General features: G+C 40.2%; 1 protein-coding gene across 2 annotated transcripts in view; it reads left to right on the forward strand.

Moving 5' to 3' along the window:
- The window catches only part of otud7a (OTU deubiquitinase 7A), a 60450-nt gene that overhangs the window by 19727 nt on the left and 24279 nt on the right, over window positions 1-16444 (forward strand). For both annotated transcript variants that reach the window (XM_033014968.1, XM_033014969.1), the window contains exons 3-9: window positions 3650-3811; window positions 5315-5533; window positions 10461-10562; window positions 10646-10773; window positions 12175-12287; window positions 14919-15046; window positions 16220-16369. In XM_033014968.1, coding sequence (XP_032870859.1) covers window positions 3650-3811; window positions 5315-5533; window positions 10461-10562; window positions 10646-10773; window positions 12175-12287; window positions 14919-15046; window positions 16220-16369 — 1002 coding nt within the window. The remainder of the gene's footprint in view (window positions 1-3649; window positions 3812-5314; window positions 5534-10460; window positions 10563-10645; window positions 10774-12174; window positions 12288-14918; window positions 15047-16219; window positions 16370-16444) is intronic.

The following is a 16444-nucleotide window of genomic DNA, read 5'->3' on the forward strand; positions in this document are numbered from 1 at the left end:
ATTTTTTAAAATTTGCTTTACCATGCTGAATATCATTTCAAATGTTTAATATTTCATAATCATTTAAAATTGAAGTATGACTCTGATTGGCAATGGACACATATGTTTACTCTCCAAGGTAATGTGTTACAGTACAGAATGTTACAACGTACATCTAAAAGTAGTGCAATTTTAAAAATTATTTTACCCAACAGTGGTCAGGTTGTCCGTGTTGTAACATGGGATTCAAATGCTTTGTCTCTTGGTTCCATTATTAGTTTCTGCACAAAGGTATTAGTACTTTCACAACTGAGAATAGGTACCATCCGTTTAATTTGTTCTGTGTTAATGGCCAAGACATAACCTTCTGGGTTTTTTTTACCTATTTGTTTGGCACAGTTAATTTCTTATTCCTATAATCATCTAACATTAAACGTTGCATGTGAATTCATCTAGTCTGGAATTAGGTTTTGGGTGGCTGAATGTGTTATTAGACTGTTATCTATCTAATCAGAGCAGGAATAGAATTCCTAAAGTTCCTTGAGTTGGATTTAGATTGGAGTCTGCAGAAGGGGAGATCGACTGAGACAATGAGTTTGATAAACTGGTTGGGAGATGTTGGCCTGCAGTCTGAAGAAGGGTTCCAATCCGAAATGTTGCCTCTCCAAAATGCTGCCTGACCCACTGAATTCCTCCAGAACTTTGTTTTGAGTAACATTATGAGATTGTCGCCAAGATTACGTCAGATTTTTTTGCATATGGTGCTGGGAAATTCTGTTCATATTATTCTTTAAGGGATAAATATAACATTTTTAAAAAAATGCTTGTTTATACATTTTGAACATAAAATTATTGGTATTGATTTATTATTGTCACGTACTTCAAGAAAAACTTTGATTTGCATATCAATAAGGTGAATCATACCATATGCGATTACTTCAGATAGCACAAATGAGAAAATAGACAATAGGTGCAGGAGTAGGCCATTCGGCCCTTCGAGCCAGCACCGCCATTCAATGTGATCATGGCTGTTCATCCCCATTCAGTACCCCGTTCCTGCCTTCTCCCCATATCCCCTGACTGCTATTTTTAAGAGCCCTATCTAGCTCTCTCTTGAAAGCATCAAGAGAACCTGCCTCCACCGCCTTCTGACTAGGAATGCAGGAATTCAAAAAAATAGGAATGCAGAATTAAAGTGCAAGGAGGTAGATTGGAAAATCGAAAAATGTATCCCAAGTGAGATATTTATTCAAGAGTCTGATAACAGTGGGGAAGAAGCATGTTCTTGAATTCAGTTGGATATACCTTTATATCTACTGCCAGACAGGAGAGTGGAGAAGAGAGAATGACTGGAGTGTGAATGGTCCTCGATTATGCAGGCTGCTTTCCCGAGGTAGTATAGATGCAGTCGATGGGGAGGGAAAGAGTAAGGCCAAAGAGATGGCATCTGCCATGAACCTGTTGCGATGAATCACAGTGGGTCTTGGGTGATTGAGAGGCTGGTGTTGATGTGTGCCAAGAGAAGCCTCGAAAACCATTTTGTGATGGTGGATGTCAGAGCCACTAGATGGTCGTTATTAAGGCATTCATAAGGTGAGCAGTAAATCACTTAGGACTTGGAGGATCAGTTTCTTCACTTAGAGTTTGGTGAATTAGTGGAATTAACTACCAGAGACACCTGTAGAGACTAAGTTGTTAAATGGTGGTGCAGCTGGAAGAGCTGCTGCTCACAGAACCAGAGATCATGGATCAATCCTGATTTTGAGTGCAGTCTGTATGGAGTTTGCACATTCTTCCTGTGACCACATGGTATTCCTCCAGTTTCCTCCCACATCCCAAAGATGTGTGGGCTTGTATGTTAACTGGTCTCTAAATCCAGACCAGTATTTTCCATTGGTTCACTCTCAAGAATGCCGATCCAATGTCTATGACTGGCACAGTGCACCTGAGGCTGTTGTGACGGCATTTCACTGATGCACATTTCAAAGTGGAAATCCAGCAACTAAACTACTATGACTGTTGTGCCGCTGCCTTTAATGTGACCAAATGAAATCAGTAGTTTGGTGAAAACATAAAACATACAAAATGTAAAATATTCTGTCATAGTTATTTTGCAGGATGTGTCGTTGGTTTTAATGGTATTATGAACTGAATCTAGTGTTTAGCCAACCCTCTGGTTCTAAAGAGAACATATTTTGTGCATAAAATGTCAATTCATTGTGTACACACATCAAAATATAAATGGGAACATTAATCTTTTTAAATTTACATTTCTGTTTTTATCTTAATCTTTTATGTATGTTCCAATCTTTATTTTAGGATCTGTGAAAAGTTTCATTATTATTATTTTTTTCCTGGTATATAAAACGTATAAAAACTGAAGTATGTAACAGAACCCATCGTCTGATCTGACCTTTGGGTACAAAAAAGGAATTGAGGCCAATGAACATAACCTTAAATGTTACCTCAACCTTCAAATACTTAAAAGGAAGCAGTCCCCTGGGGCAGAGAATTCTAAAGATTAATGATCATTCTCAACAATTCCTCCTCACAGCAATTCCTAAATTTTTTAGTGACCTACTAATTACTTTGTATCCCACCCCAGCCATGATCCTTCCTCTTCTCCTGCCACAAAAGTAGGGAAAGCCCCTTCGGTATGTTGTATTTCTGTGAGATTCCACTTTCATTAATTTAGGTTCATCCTGTTCAATCTTCCCCGGTTCTTTGCCCTTGTGCCCCTGCCTCCTTGCATTAAAGTGGTAATATCAAAAGTTTTGTTTAAATAAATGGACAGCTTATAAGTGTAGTGAGCTGCAATTTCATAATTTGGAATTACACAGCTCTGGCCCACCATGTCTGCGCTGAACATGATGCCAGGTTAAACGAATCTCCTCTGCCTGGGAGTGATGTATATCCCTCCATACCCTGTAACCCTTCTGCCTATCCAAAAGCCCCATTAATCGTGTCTACCTCCACCACCAACCCAGACAGCGCTTTCCAGGCATCCATCACACTCTGTGTATTATTTAAAAAAAGACCCTGTACATTTCCTTTAAACTGTGCCCCTCTCAACATCAAGCTCTGCCCTCTGGTCTGTGACATTTTTACCTGGGGCAAAAATGTTCTGTCTGTCTCACCTATCTATGCTTCTCATAATTTTATAAACTTCTTTGAGGTCACCACTCTGCCTCCGATAATCTAGAGAAAACAATCCAGGCTGGACCAATCTCTCTTGTAGTTAATACATTCTAATCTAAGCAGCATTCTGCTAAACATCTTATGCACCCTCTCCAGAGCCTCGATGTGCTTCCTGTAATTGGGCGGCCAGAACTGCATACAAAACTAAATGTGGCCTAACCAAAGTCCTATAAACCTGCAACATAATTTCCTGTCTCTTATAATCAATGCCTGACCTTTACAGGCAGGCATACCATACGCTGTGTATTGTCATTTTCATGGAGTTATGGACTTGGATGTCAAGATACCCCTTATATCAATGCTGTTGAGAATCTTGCCATTAGCTATAAACTTCCTCTTACATTTGACCTCCAATATACTTTCTCCTTGCATTCGAGCATGTAATCCTGATCTAGTTTCCAAGGGGTTAATATCTTTCATTAAGGATTATATTCAGACAATGAGGACCAAAGTGCATTTTTTTAATTTGTAGGTAAGAATTGGGATCTGAGTGCAGCGCTGAATGACTTTGAACAACTTAGGCAAGTTCACACTGCAAATTTGCCTTGTGTGTTCAATGAAGGAAGCTTCTACAAACAACGAGAGAAAGAACAGGTGAACAAGTGTGAGCAGAGACAGGATGAGATTGCTCAAGGTAATATGGTTTCCCTATGTTCCTACAAACATTTTGAATCATTTTAAAGATATTTCGTTATTTAGTGTTTCTGCAACTTGTATTACGTGGAAATGTAAAATGTTACACGTTCATGCTCGATCTATTGACATCGGACAATAACTCAAAGTAAAACAAATGAAAGTAAACGTTCAGTTCTATGTTGTATTGTGGTCGGTTGCTCAGCACTGGCTCTTCATCTGGGCGCCATAACATTTTGTGCATATCTTTAAGTAATTTAAACAAGGTTACCCAGGGAAGCTGATACATGCATCATGAGCAAAGTATAAGGTGAACATTGTTGTGAACTTGTTTGGAAAAGCAGAGTAATACAACTCAACATCAATCAAGAAAATATAGGAAATATTCAGGAAATCAGCTGCATGTGAGAATGGAAACAGTTCAATTTTCAGAGCAATGGATAACTTAATTTATCCACTTTACATCCTAATAATCATACTCAACTAAACATGGTGGCAGCACAACAGTTTATTTTATAGACAAATATTCAACCCATAATTAGAACTGAGTTAGTATCTCGCCAGGAATTTAAAATCAGTTAATGATCTGGAATTTGTAAAATTAGTAATTTGTAAATTATTAATCATAGTTACATTCTGCTGTAACTTCAAGGCAGGAAATCTACCATCCTGGTATTGGTATCTGGCCTGCATGCGTCTCCAAACTCCTAATGTAGTTAATCCTCAAAGTCATCTAAAGTATCCTAGCAAGACACTCAGTTGAAGGCAATTGGAAAAGCATAATAAATGCAGCCCTTATCAGGGATGTCCATATCCCCAAAACACAAATTTCCTAAAACCCTTCATTCTATTCCCACAGAACTTTGCACTATCTTTATATAGGTTTAAACTAAATGTTTTTATGATTGTTCAACTCTAAATCAGTGAATATTTTAATTTATTTTCAAGAATTAAATTGCTCCTTTGAATAAGTATTTCATTCACTCAGAAATGTGCAGTACACAAAGTGCAAAAGAACTGTTGGAAATCTATAATAAAACCAAAAGTTGCTGGGAAAGCATAGCTGATCAGGCAGCATCTGTGAAGACCGACAAAATAGTTAATTTCTGTCATGACCTGCATTGGTGTTTCTAAACCCTTGCAAGTAGCTCTTTAGAACACCTTAATGAATGGTGGTCCTGTAAAGAATAATGATCCACGAGTGGCACTTCATTTTCAAATGGATTAAAATCTGTGATCCTAGATTTCATCTGTGACTACAATGATTCCTGGCATCTGCCAATGCACTGGATTTTAGACTCAACTGCAGATAATTGATTTAAAAGCACCAACCTGAAGATCCATTTGCCATTAATGTCTGACCTGCCTGTTGAAAACAATAACCGTTTCCTATGTCAGTTCTCAGCGGCATGGTTTTGAATCATCCTATCTAATTGAGATATGCTTTTATGAATGGTCTTTTGGTATGTTATAATAATTTATTGTCTTTTCCCATTCAATATAGAAAAGCGCCTCTCACGAGGAATTTCTCATGCAAGTTCAGCCATTGTGTCTCTGGTTCGCTCACACGTGGCAAATGAATGCAGTAGTGAACAGTTTCCTTTAGAGATGCCCATTTATACATTCCAGCTGCCTGATTTAAATGTCTACAGTGAAGATTTTCGAAGCTTTATTGAAAGGGATTTGATTGAACAGTCGACAATGGTAGCCTTGGAAGAGGCAGGTGAGAAAATCCCTCAAATTGAGTGTTTTGAGATTTACTATCAGATGACATGAGTGCAGGTGATTTCTGGTATATAAATGATGATTATAAGTTGTAGTGATCATACCTGTTTACCATACACACAAATGATGCAGAATAATATTCTGGATATGTATGTTAAAATTTGCAGTTATTAGAAGATTAGATAATATAGTTAATGAGACTAAGTGGGACCCGTTGGGTCCCAACATCTCACGGGAGGGCTGGTCCCCAACACAATATTCCACCTCTCCACCAATTCCAATATTGGTGGCCGGAGGAGGGGGGGGGGGGTGGCTTTCTGCGGCGCTAGTACGGGTGTTGTGGGCTGAAGGGATTGGTTTCCAGAGGGCTAGTATGGACATTGTGGGCCAAATGGATTCTTGGGCTGGCGGCTCAGTCACTCCAACCTGTTGTGCTGGCAGCTCGCTCACTCATGGCTGGTGGGGTGGCAGTTGTCTCACTGCTATTCCTTGAAATTCCATTTCAAGCAGGGTGCAAGGCCACCAAATTCAAGTGCAGTTTCTTACCACTTCAAGCAGGGTACAAGGCCACCAAATTTAAGTGCAGTTTCATATCATTTCAAGCAGGGTGCAAGGCCACTAAAGACAGCGAGTCATGACCTCTCCCTCCTCCATCTTGAGAGAATGAGCCACGTCCACACTTCTGGGTTTTATAGACCCTCACCCCCCTCCCACCAGAAGGGATGTGGTCTTCATGGCGTGATTGACAAGAGAGAGAATCTCAACATTTTTTAAACACTAACTCTTTTATTTTTCATTGATGGGAAAAATACTCGGCCCCTGATGAGCGGAGGGGGACTCTGAGTAAGATGACCAAAAATCATAGCCGTACGTTGTAGCGTTTTTTCTTAAATCAATATAAAGCGCAAACAGGAAATGGTCAAGATTAGACTTAATTATATACAACACAAGGCAACTTTAATTTGGCAAGACAACTTTAATTTGGCAAGGCAACTTTAATTTGGCAAGGCAACTTTAATTTGGCAAGGCAACTTTAATTTGGCAAGGCAACTTTAATTTGGCAAGGCAACTTTAATTTGGCAAGGCAACTTTAATTCGGCAAGGCAACTTTAATTCGGTAACACAGCTTTAGCATTTCCAAACCAAAGGCAACACAGCTTTAGCATTTCCAAACCAAAGGCAACACAGCTTTAGCATTTCCAAACCAAAGGCAACACAGCTTTAGCATTTCCAAACCAAAGGCAACACAGCTTTAGCATTTTCAAACTATATTTTAAAACCACATTAAGGGCACTGACAGGTAAGTAAAACCACTCACAGTTTAGTAGACGTGTGTTCAGTGTTATTCACAGCTCAGACAGAGACGCGACTCTCTCGCTCCCCCATCTTGCAGCGACTGACTGAGGCACTCAACATTTCCGGGTTTTATAGTCCCTCCGGAAGGGGCATGGCCTTCAGGAGAGAGAATCTCAACATTTTTTAAACACTAATAACTCTTTTATTTTTCATCGATGGGGAAAATCCTCTTGTCCTGTGCATCTGAGGGGGACTCTAAGATGGCCAAAAATCACAGCCATAAGTGGCAGCGTTTTTTCTAAAATCAATATACAGAACAACAGGAAGTGGTCAAGATCAGACTTTTAGTAATATGATAGCATGCAGGACTGTACCAAAATATAGAAAAACTTGCAGTTTTGCAACAAATTAAAAAATTTGTCATAGACATATAGAAAAAAGCCCTTCGGTCTATGCCAACCACCAAAATCCCATTTATACTAATCGCACGTTAAGCCCAATTTGTATCCTTCAACCAAATCGACTGCCCCCAATATCTTACCTGCACACTACTGGCAATTTACTTTGGGCAATTAACCTTCCAACTGACATGTCTTTGTGATGTGGAAGGAAACTAAAGCTCCTGGAAAAACCCATGTGGCCACAGGAAGAATATACAAAATCCACACACAAGCTTAAACCTGGATTGCTGACACCATGTGCATTGTAGTGGTTGTAAAGGGCCTGTCCCACTTGGCGATTTTTTTAGGTGGCTGCCAGCGACTGTCATAGTCGTAGCAGGTCGCTGAAAAACGGCGAATGGGCTAAATGGCACAATTTGTTAGAAAGAGTAGAGGCCTCAGACCTCAAAAGTTGAGAAAGTAAATACACTGTCGAATACACTGTCGTAGCAGAAGAGTCACGATGCAGACATGTGAATCAGTAGAAGTAACAGTGGCAGCTGATTATTTTGAGCTTTGGTTAAATCATATATGGAGTATGTATAATTCAAGCACTGTTTTGAAAGGGATAATGGATTATTGGAAGAAGTACAAAAAAATACAAGAATATTACGAAGAAAGATTGAGACGGCTAAGCCACAATTTTTGGAGGAGAAGAGAACGGATAAAAAGTTATGCAGTGCTTTAATGGGATGCAGATGAAGCTAAATACCTCAGACATAAAATGCTGGAGTATCTCTGCTGGACAAGCATCTCTCGAGAGTAGGAATGGGAGACATTTCGGGTTGAGACCCTTCTTCAGACAGAGTCAGGGGAGAGAGAGACTAGAGATATGGAAGGGTAAGCTGTGAAAATAACAGATCACAGCAGATGATGATCAAGAAAATATTGAATGGCTCATTGTTGGCTGAGGGGAAAGTGACAACGAGGCATACAATCTAAAATTAATCAGGAGGATAGTGAAACTAGTCAGAGAACTAGGGTGGGGGTGGGGGGGGAGGGACGAAGAGAGGGAGAAAGCAAGGATTACTTGAAGTGAGAGAAATCAATAGTCATACCGCTGGGTTGTAAGCTGCCCAAGTGAAATTCGAATTTCACTGTACCTTAATTAGTACATGTGACAATAAACTGACCTTAACCTTGAAACCTTGAAATATCTCTCCTGGATTTGCTTATATGTGGAAATAATTTCATCCGTTTGTACAATTATCACACGTACAATAATTTCAAAACTTGCCTGTCAGGTTCCCTTTAAATCTTTCCCCTCTCTTCTTAAAACTATATCCTCCAGTTTTAACTTCTACACCCTGGTATGTATGTAGACTGTGACCATCCATGTATCTATACTCTGTAAATTGATTGATTGGAATCATATATTGTCTTTCTGCTGATTGGTTAGCCGCACCAAAAGCTTTTCACTGTACACATGACAATAAACTAAACTGAACTGAATTTTATAAACCTCTATAAGATCATCCTTCAGCCTCCTTCGCTGCAGGGAAAACAATTCCAATTCATCAGGTCTCTCCTTTTAAGTCAAGCCCATTCCCAGTAGTTTTGTGAGTCTTTTCTGTAGAATGGTTTGTGGCAGATTTTATGAATATGGTATATTTTTGAGAAATAAATAGACCCAGTTTCCTGTTCTTGTCATTGGCTATCAGCTAACGACTGTATGTAAATAAGTATGTGTAACCAGGCACCATTTTGGAGTGCATGAGTCTGGAAATTGAACACTGTTTAAAGACTGTTTTACAAAGGATAGAATTGAAAATAATGAGAGATGAGTTTGGAACACCCTGAGGACATTTATTTGTCAGCTTACTCATAGATTTTAATTGGAAGAAAGCTAGTAATTTTGTTTTGTAAAACATGTCCATTCCTTTGACCATCAATTCAATTAATGAATAAAGGTTGATAGATAAGAAATGAAATGAGAAATGTTTAATTGGAGAAAATTGGTCACACAGTGGTCATAACAGTGATGGTATCATAAGTGCTTCGGTTATAAGACAAATGCTGCATCCTTATTTTCAAATGTTTTGTTGAACAATAGCATATTCGTTCAAATTGGATAGATTCCTGAATAGTTTGTTCAAGAAAGACATCAATAGTAAGTATATCGCCAATGATTACTCCAAGCTTATTACCCAGAACTTGGTTAACTAGCTGCCTCAGTAGAAATGAAATTGTATATTTTACCATCTGGCCTGGACATGGAGTATAGTGGAAATCAGTCAGATTCAGACACGTCGCTTACTGTCCACGATCCCTGCTGAAGAGCTTATGCAGATGTTGGATGAACTCTGGCATTTTGTCCTTGTAGTAAAATAACCGACTGATGTTCATTGTGATAGCTTTTAAATGAGATATCACTTCTTCTAGCTGTGGACCAATTCTCCATTAGGAATTGGTGCTTTAAAGAGAGGAAATAAAATGTCAGAATTGTATTTGTTACAAACTGAACTTTGTCATTGCTCCTTCAGGAATACAATATTGATCTGACATGCCAATAAAGGTTCTATTATGGATTATGATTCTTTGATGTTTTAATATCTGAATGCTTTATTTTTGTTCAAAATATACTTCAGTCATGATGTTTGTAAATATTTATGGACATTCATGTGACACCATATAGTAATAAAAGTCCTTTGATTTATAAGGATATCAGTACATTAGCATGAATTTGATATTTACCTGCCGTACAGTTCAAAAATGGTAAATTCAAAAAGTTTTCACAGAAGGACCAGCCCTTAAGTGTGCACTATTGGCAATCCCATAGACCAGGGGTCGGCAGCCTTGTTCTGCATGGGAGCCGGGACGCGTGTCTGTAAGCGGATGGCAGGCCACATCTATCACGTGTGCACATGAGTCCTGCCCCCATCCCGCCCCGGATGATTTCGGGTTATGGGTCGCATTGTAGGTTGCTGAACCCTGCCCTAGACCATGATCTCTCCCACAGAGGTCCAGTGGCAGCCTTCAGATCCTCATTTGCAGGCTCCCACTGGATTCTACCAACTGCTACCCTTGAACTGAGACTTTCAGACATTTTTATTGTCTCTGCCAATTAATATTGCTACCACAAATATCTGACGGTAAACAACTGAAATGAAAAGTTGAATATTCACAAAATGCCACTGATTAAAATTTGGTTGCTCGTGCAACCAACATTGTTCCACTTGCTTTTTACAGGCCGACTAAACTGGTGGTCAGTTGTTTGTTCGAGCTGCAAACGTCTTTTACCATTAGCAACAACAGGAGATGGGAACTGCCTCCTGCATGCAGCTTCTCTAGGTAACACATGCCCCACACTACGTTCTGTATATTTTATTGCTTTTTAAAAAAAAGTTTGACACAAGCTCTTGCTTGTGTTAAAGGCATGTGGGGTTTCCATGATAGAGACCTGATGCTTCGAAAAGCTCTTTATGCAATGATGAAAAATGGCCCAGAAAAAGATGCACTGAAGAGGAGATGGAAGTGGCAGCAAACACAGCAAAATAAGGAGGTAGGTGCACTATCGATATCTCTGTTGGCTTTCGCTTTGTAGTGTTAGAAAGAATGTTGTGTGCAACCCCAAACCAGAAAGTTGGACGTTCACGACCAAAGACATTTCTTCACCCAGACTTCAGTGAATCATTAGAATTTTCTACTCGAGGCTGTACACACATGCACACGCACCCCCCCCCCCCCCCCCCCCCCCCCCACACACACACACACACACACACACACACACACACACACACACACACACACACACACACACACACACACACACACACACTTACCCCATATACTGAACTAGATTGGCAGGGAGGTTGGATCCTATACAGCACCATGGCAGGTGGGAGGCTGGAATTTGGTATGGAGGGTGACGACATTAAGTTTAGTCAACAGAATAAGCAGAAGAAAGGAGCAAGGAAGGACTTGGTTTAAATCGCGCTTTTTTTAATACAAGACGCCTGACAGGTATGGCAGATTTACTTGGGGCAATGATTGGTATGTGCGACTAGGATATTTTAGCCATTACAGAAACCTGGTTAGACCAACCAATATATCTGACTCATCTGGATCAGTCTACCTTGAGGAACTGTCAGCAATGCTTTACTAAAATTCATGTTGACGGCATCCGCTGCTCTACCATTATTGATCACTTTCATCACCTCCTCAAAATACTGAATCAAGTTAGGTTACTTGATGAAGCCATGCTGACTATCCCTAATTATTCTATTTTCTTCCTAATGCGAGTAAATCTTATTAGTTTCTTTTCGACTGACATGAGGCTCACTGGTCTTTGGTTCCCTAGATTATTTTTGCTTCTCATTAAGATTAGGGTGTAAACAAATTTAGTTATTGCTGCTTCCCACAAGTGGAGGGATGCTCTCTCGAAGGGAGTTGCAGTTATAGCTCTAAAACTATGTCCACACTATGACTTTACTTATGTCCAGTCTACTAATGTGTTAATGGCCACCCAGACAGACAGGAATCTGAGCACTCACAACAGCAATATAAACTGTGGCCCAATCTGTGCTAGGTGTTAAGTAAGCATGGATTTTATTGTATGGCTGAGTTCTTAGCCAAATTCTACAAGATCTTAAGATTGTCGACCTTTGTCCACTCAATACATACATTGCATAAAGTGTCAGATTTTCCATGGGTACATCGTGTGTGTACCTTCTACTGTAATAACACAGTCTTGCACGAGTTGCTTCAGTGGTCTCTGCAAAGTCTCTTTCCCACATCAATTGAATGGATGGTGCTAATAGTGGTTCTTTGTAACTTTCAACATGGGATATAATATATCTGTTATTATTGCTTTTCTAAGAACTTGAAATTTGAATTTTGTAAATATCTTTAAAACGTGGCATCAAATTTGAATGAACTGATTATATCTCGTTTGACAATCTAGTCTGGTTTAGTTTACACTGAAGAGGAATGGGAGCGAGAGTGGAATGAGCTACTTAAACTTGCTTCCAGTGAGCCCCGAACACACTACAGTAAGAGTACAGGCACCTGTGGGGGGTAAGTGGGCAGTTTTGATAGCTTTGTGTGCATACAAGTTTAAGCATGTATGTGGTTGCAATAAGTTCCAAATATTGTTACTTCTTAACCTAATTAATAATCCATTTTATTTGAAATCCTTTGTTTAAATATAGGGAACCAAAACATTTTATTTTGTTCAATCTTTTTACAATGGCATTAACTGTGATTATTTGTTTCCCCTCCTCTCACTATCTCCCCCCCCCCCCCCCCCCCCCTCTACATCTTGCCACTTTCCTCTCTTTGGCTTTACATTTCTTCAAATCTGTCTCGCACCTTCCCTCCCCCCCCCCCCCCGCCTGTGCCGACATTTCACCTGCCACGTTTTGTCCTGCCTCTTTTCCAATTTTCTTCTCACCGCCCAAAAATCAGTCCGAGGAAAGGTTTCAAACCGAAACGTCACCTATCCATGTTCTCCTGAGACGCTGCCTGGCCTGCTGAGTTAATCCAGCAATTTGTGTCCTTTTGTGTATTAACCAGCATCTGCAGTTCTTTGTTTCTACAAAGAGATACAGCTTAACTCCTCTCTTTTTCTGTATCTGACTATCTAATACAGAGTTGATTTGGATTGTTTGTATAACAGGAATGATTAGATTCTACTAAAGGAAGATCTAGAACGATATTTCCTTGATTAGTGCATCAGCATTTAACATGACTAGCAGATCCTCAGGTTGGTGATCACAGCCCCAGCATCCAGCGTCCACAGTGACCTTGGCTCTCTGTGGGATGTGTGAGTTCACCTGTTGACACGGTGCTTGCGTGCTCTGGTCGTGTCAAACGTTGTGCTGGTGGGTTACTTGTTGGGCGTGAGAATGAATGAGTTGCAGCTGAATAGGGCCGATGAAAATGGTGTGCTGTGAACCAGTATAAAACCAGCCAGTCAAATGGCAGCCTTGTGTGTCGTATGAAATACTGTAGGTAGGGGACCACCTGTCAGCTAAGTATAATCTTCTTGATATCACACGCCTGTTCACTCATTGAACTTACCTTCCTGTTCTTCATTGTAAGATTACAACCTGCCTCAAATTTAACTCGGGGTAAAATCTTATTTTAGTTTACTTAGTTTAATACACCACACATTATGTTCTGGTAAAATGTCAAGGAATATTAGCTGGAACAAGTGTATAAAAATTGGTGCATTATTAGTGAAGTTTTGGTGTTCCCTGTTTCCTCCCACAATTTGTGACAGGCACACACCTTGAATATTCTTGGGGTGAGGTTGTGGAAGGCAATTGGAGGTTGAGCTGCTCCAGGTCACACTCTCTCTCTCCTCTATCTCCCTAGACCACACTCTTTCTATCTCCCTAGACCACACTCTCTCTATCTCCCTAGACCACACTCTCTCTATCTCCCTAGACCACACTCTCTCTATCTCCCTAGACCACACTCTCTCTATCTCCCTGGACCACACTCTCTCTATCTCCCTAGACCACACTCTTTCTATCTCCCTAGACCACACTCTCTCTATCTCCCTAGACCACACTCTCTCTATCTCCCTAGACCACACTCTATCTCCCTAGACCACACTCTCTCTATCTCCCTGGACCACACTCTCTCTATCTCCCTAGACCACACTCTTTCTATCTCCCTAGACCACACTCTCTCTATCTCCCTGGACCACACTCTTTCTATCTCCCTAGACCACACTCTCTCTATCTCCCTAGACCACACGCTCTCCTTTATCTCCCTGGACCACACTTTATTTCCCTGGACCACACTCTTTCTATCTCCCTGGTCCATACTTTATCCTCTATTTGCCCAGGACTGCACTTCCTTGTTGTTCTGCACCTTAGGGTTGAGTAGCACAAATGCTTTTGGTCAGGTTGCCTTACTTTCTTTCTACCTGCCAGATGTTGAGAGAGGGATGGGAGGCAAAAGAAAAGAGCTGCCGGATTGAGATATCTCACCTTCAGGATGGAAGGAGCTGGGTATGCCAGTACTTCAAGCATATCAACTTAAAGCACGCTACTCTGACAAGGATATACAGGTTCTGACACCACTCAGGTGTACAGGTTTGTTTTATTAAGTATCTTTTACGTAGAGGTTTAGTGCTACTAGACATAGTATTCATTTCAAGGCCTGGCCCTGGGTCAGAGAATTATTTAATCACATTTTTTACATATAATATTTGAAACTGCCTGCTATTAGTACAGATTGCTTGTAGAAAAATAGTTTTAAATGTGTTGTGTATTAGGTGGAGTATTAGGTTGGTGCTGTCTACTTACCTCTGGGATTGGCTTCAAACCCTGCTCAGTTCCATAAGAAGCAAAATTACCTCTATTCGAGCTGCAAAGGTTCTGTGTGAAATGACGTTGAGCTGTCCCAAAGCATATCCTCATAAATACAGATCGACCATGTAACAGTGAACAAGAATGGACATGTGGGAAATAAGATGGGATGATACAGGGTTGATTGAGAGGATTTGCTAGAGTCCCCTTGCATCTAGCTGTAACACGTGTAACGTGGGCTGCTTAATGCTGACACTGATTTTGGAGATGGGAAGTGTTGCATTCACCAGCAACAACATCTTGACTGGAGCAATTACAGAGAAAGCCCATGTCCAGAGATCATTGGATGTTGTAGTGAATTACAGCTGGATATTTTCCTTCACAGTGTTGATAATGCTGAGGACCCGGTTTATGAAGGTTTGGAGGAGTTCCATGTGTTTGTTCTTGCTCATGTATTACGAAGGCCAATTGTTGTTGTTGCGGATACAATGTTGAGGGATTCAGGAGGTGAAGGTTAGTCTGACTTCTTTATTCTCACCACAATAGACTTGTTTCTGTTTTATTTGTTCAATGTCATTTTTTCTGGTAGCAGTGTTCCTGGAGGCAGCTCTGAGAAAGGACACAGGTCCCTACATTCTATCTTCATCCCTCCCCTGACATCAGTCTGAAGAAGAGTCTCGACCTGAAACGTCACCAACTCCTTCTCTCCATAGGTACTGCCTTACCCGCTGAGTTACTCCAGCATTTTGTGTCTGGCCTGCTTTGTCATCAAGCATCTGCTCTATTGAAGCCTGACATTTAAAGCATCGTTTCAAAGGAATCAATAATGTCAAAGATTAAAGAATGTTAACATTAGATGAGCTGAAGTGCAACATGTTGGAATTTAGAAGCACAGATTCAATCATTTTGCGACTAATCTAGTCTGTACATGGATCTGGAGTTGGAGGATTAAGGCAATGATATGCAGCAGGATACATGGAATGGGACTCAGTCCTTACTGTCTAGTAGGTTGTGGACATTCCTATTAACACTGTAAAGCTACCTAAAGCTAGATTTTCATTGGTAGAAGATTGCCGGTGCATCGCAGCCCAGTCTGAAGAAGGCTCTTGATCCGAAACATCACCTCTGCTGAGATGCTGCCTGTCCCGTTGAGTTACTCCAGCATTTTGTCCATCTTCGCTCGAATTTCATTATTTTATTCCCAGTGAATAATGACAATTAAACACACCTGAATATTACACTGCTATTTTACTTGGATTTTAAACTATATGATCTGTAGAACTATAGAAACTATCAAAACCAATATCTCAAGCCAATTATTTTAAACATTCTTAATTTGAAACCACTTTAGGTACAGAGACCAAAGCAGTCATTTGAAACGGGAATGCCTGCACTTCAGTGGTTTAGAAATCATTATCTCAATATAATATTTTGGACTCTTTCCAGCTTTCAAATGGTACTTTAGGCTTCTGTTATGGAATGCAGCAAATGATGTTATAATTTGAAGTAGAAAGACTACCTAAACATCACTAGAAAATGCATACAGGCCAATCAAGAATGTCAAGTGAACGTTTCAGTGATGTCATTCATTAGAATATTGTGAAGAACTGTTTACTGGTTGAGCTTCATCTGTATTTCAATTAACATTTTTGCAGTGTGCTGACAAAACGATTTTTCTTTTTGCAGCATTTGCACCAATACCTTTTGGAGGAATTTATTTACCTCTGGAAGTACCTCCGAATAGATGCCACTGTTCACCTTTAGTCTTGGCCTACGATCAAGCCCACTTCTCTGCACTTGTGTCCATGGAACAGAATGACCAACAAAGGGAACAAGGTACTTGTGCTTGCTTGTCTAATACACGATCCAGCCCAACTGACTGGCTACAAGATTACAGGACAATTTCACAAC

This window comes from Amblyraja radiata, chromosome X (genome assembly GCF_010909765.2).
Source record: "Amblyraja radiata isolate CabotCenter1 chromosome X, sAmbRad1.1.pri, whole genome shotgun sequence".
Lineage (NCBI taxonomy): Eukaryota > Metazoa > Chordata > Chondrichthyes > Rajiformes > Rajidae > Amblyraja > Amblyraja radiata.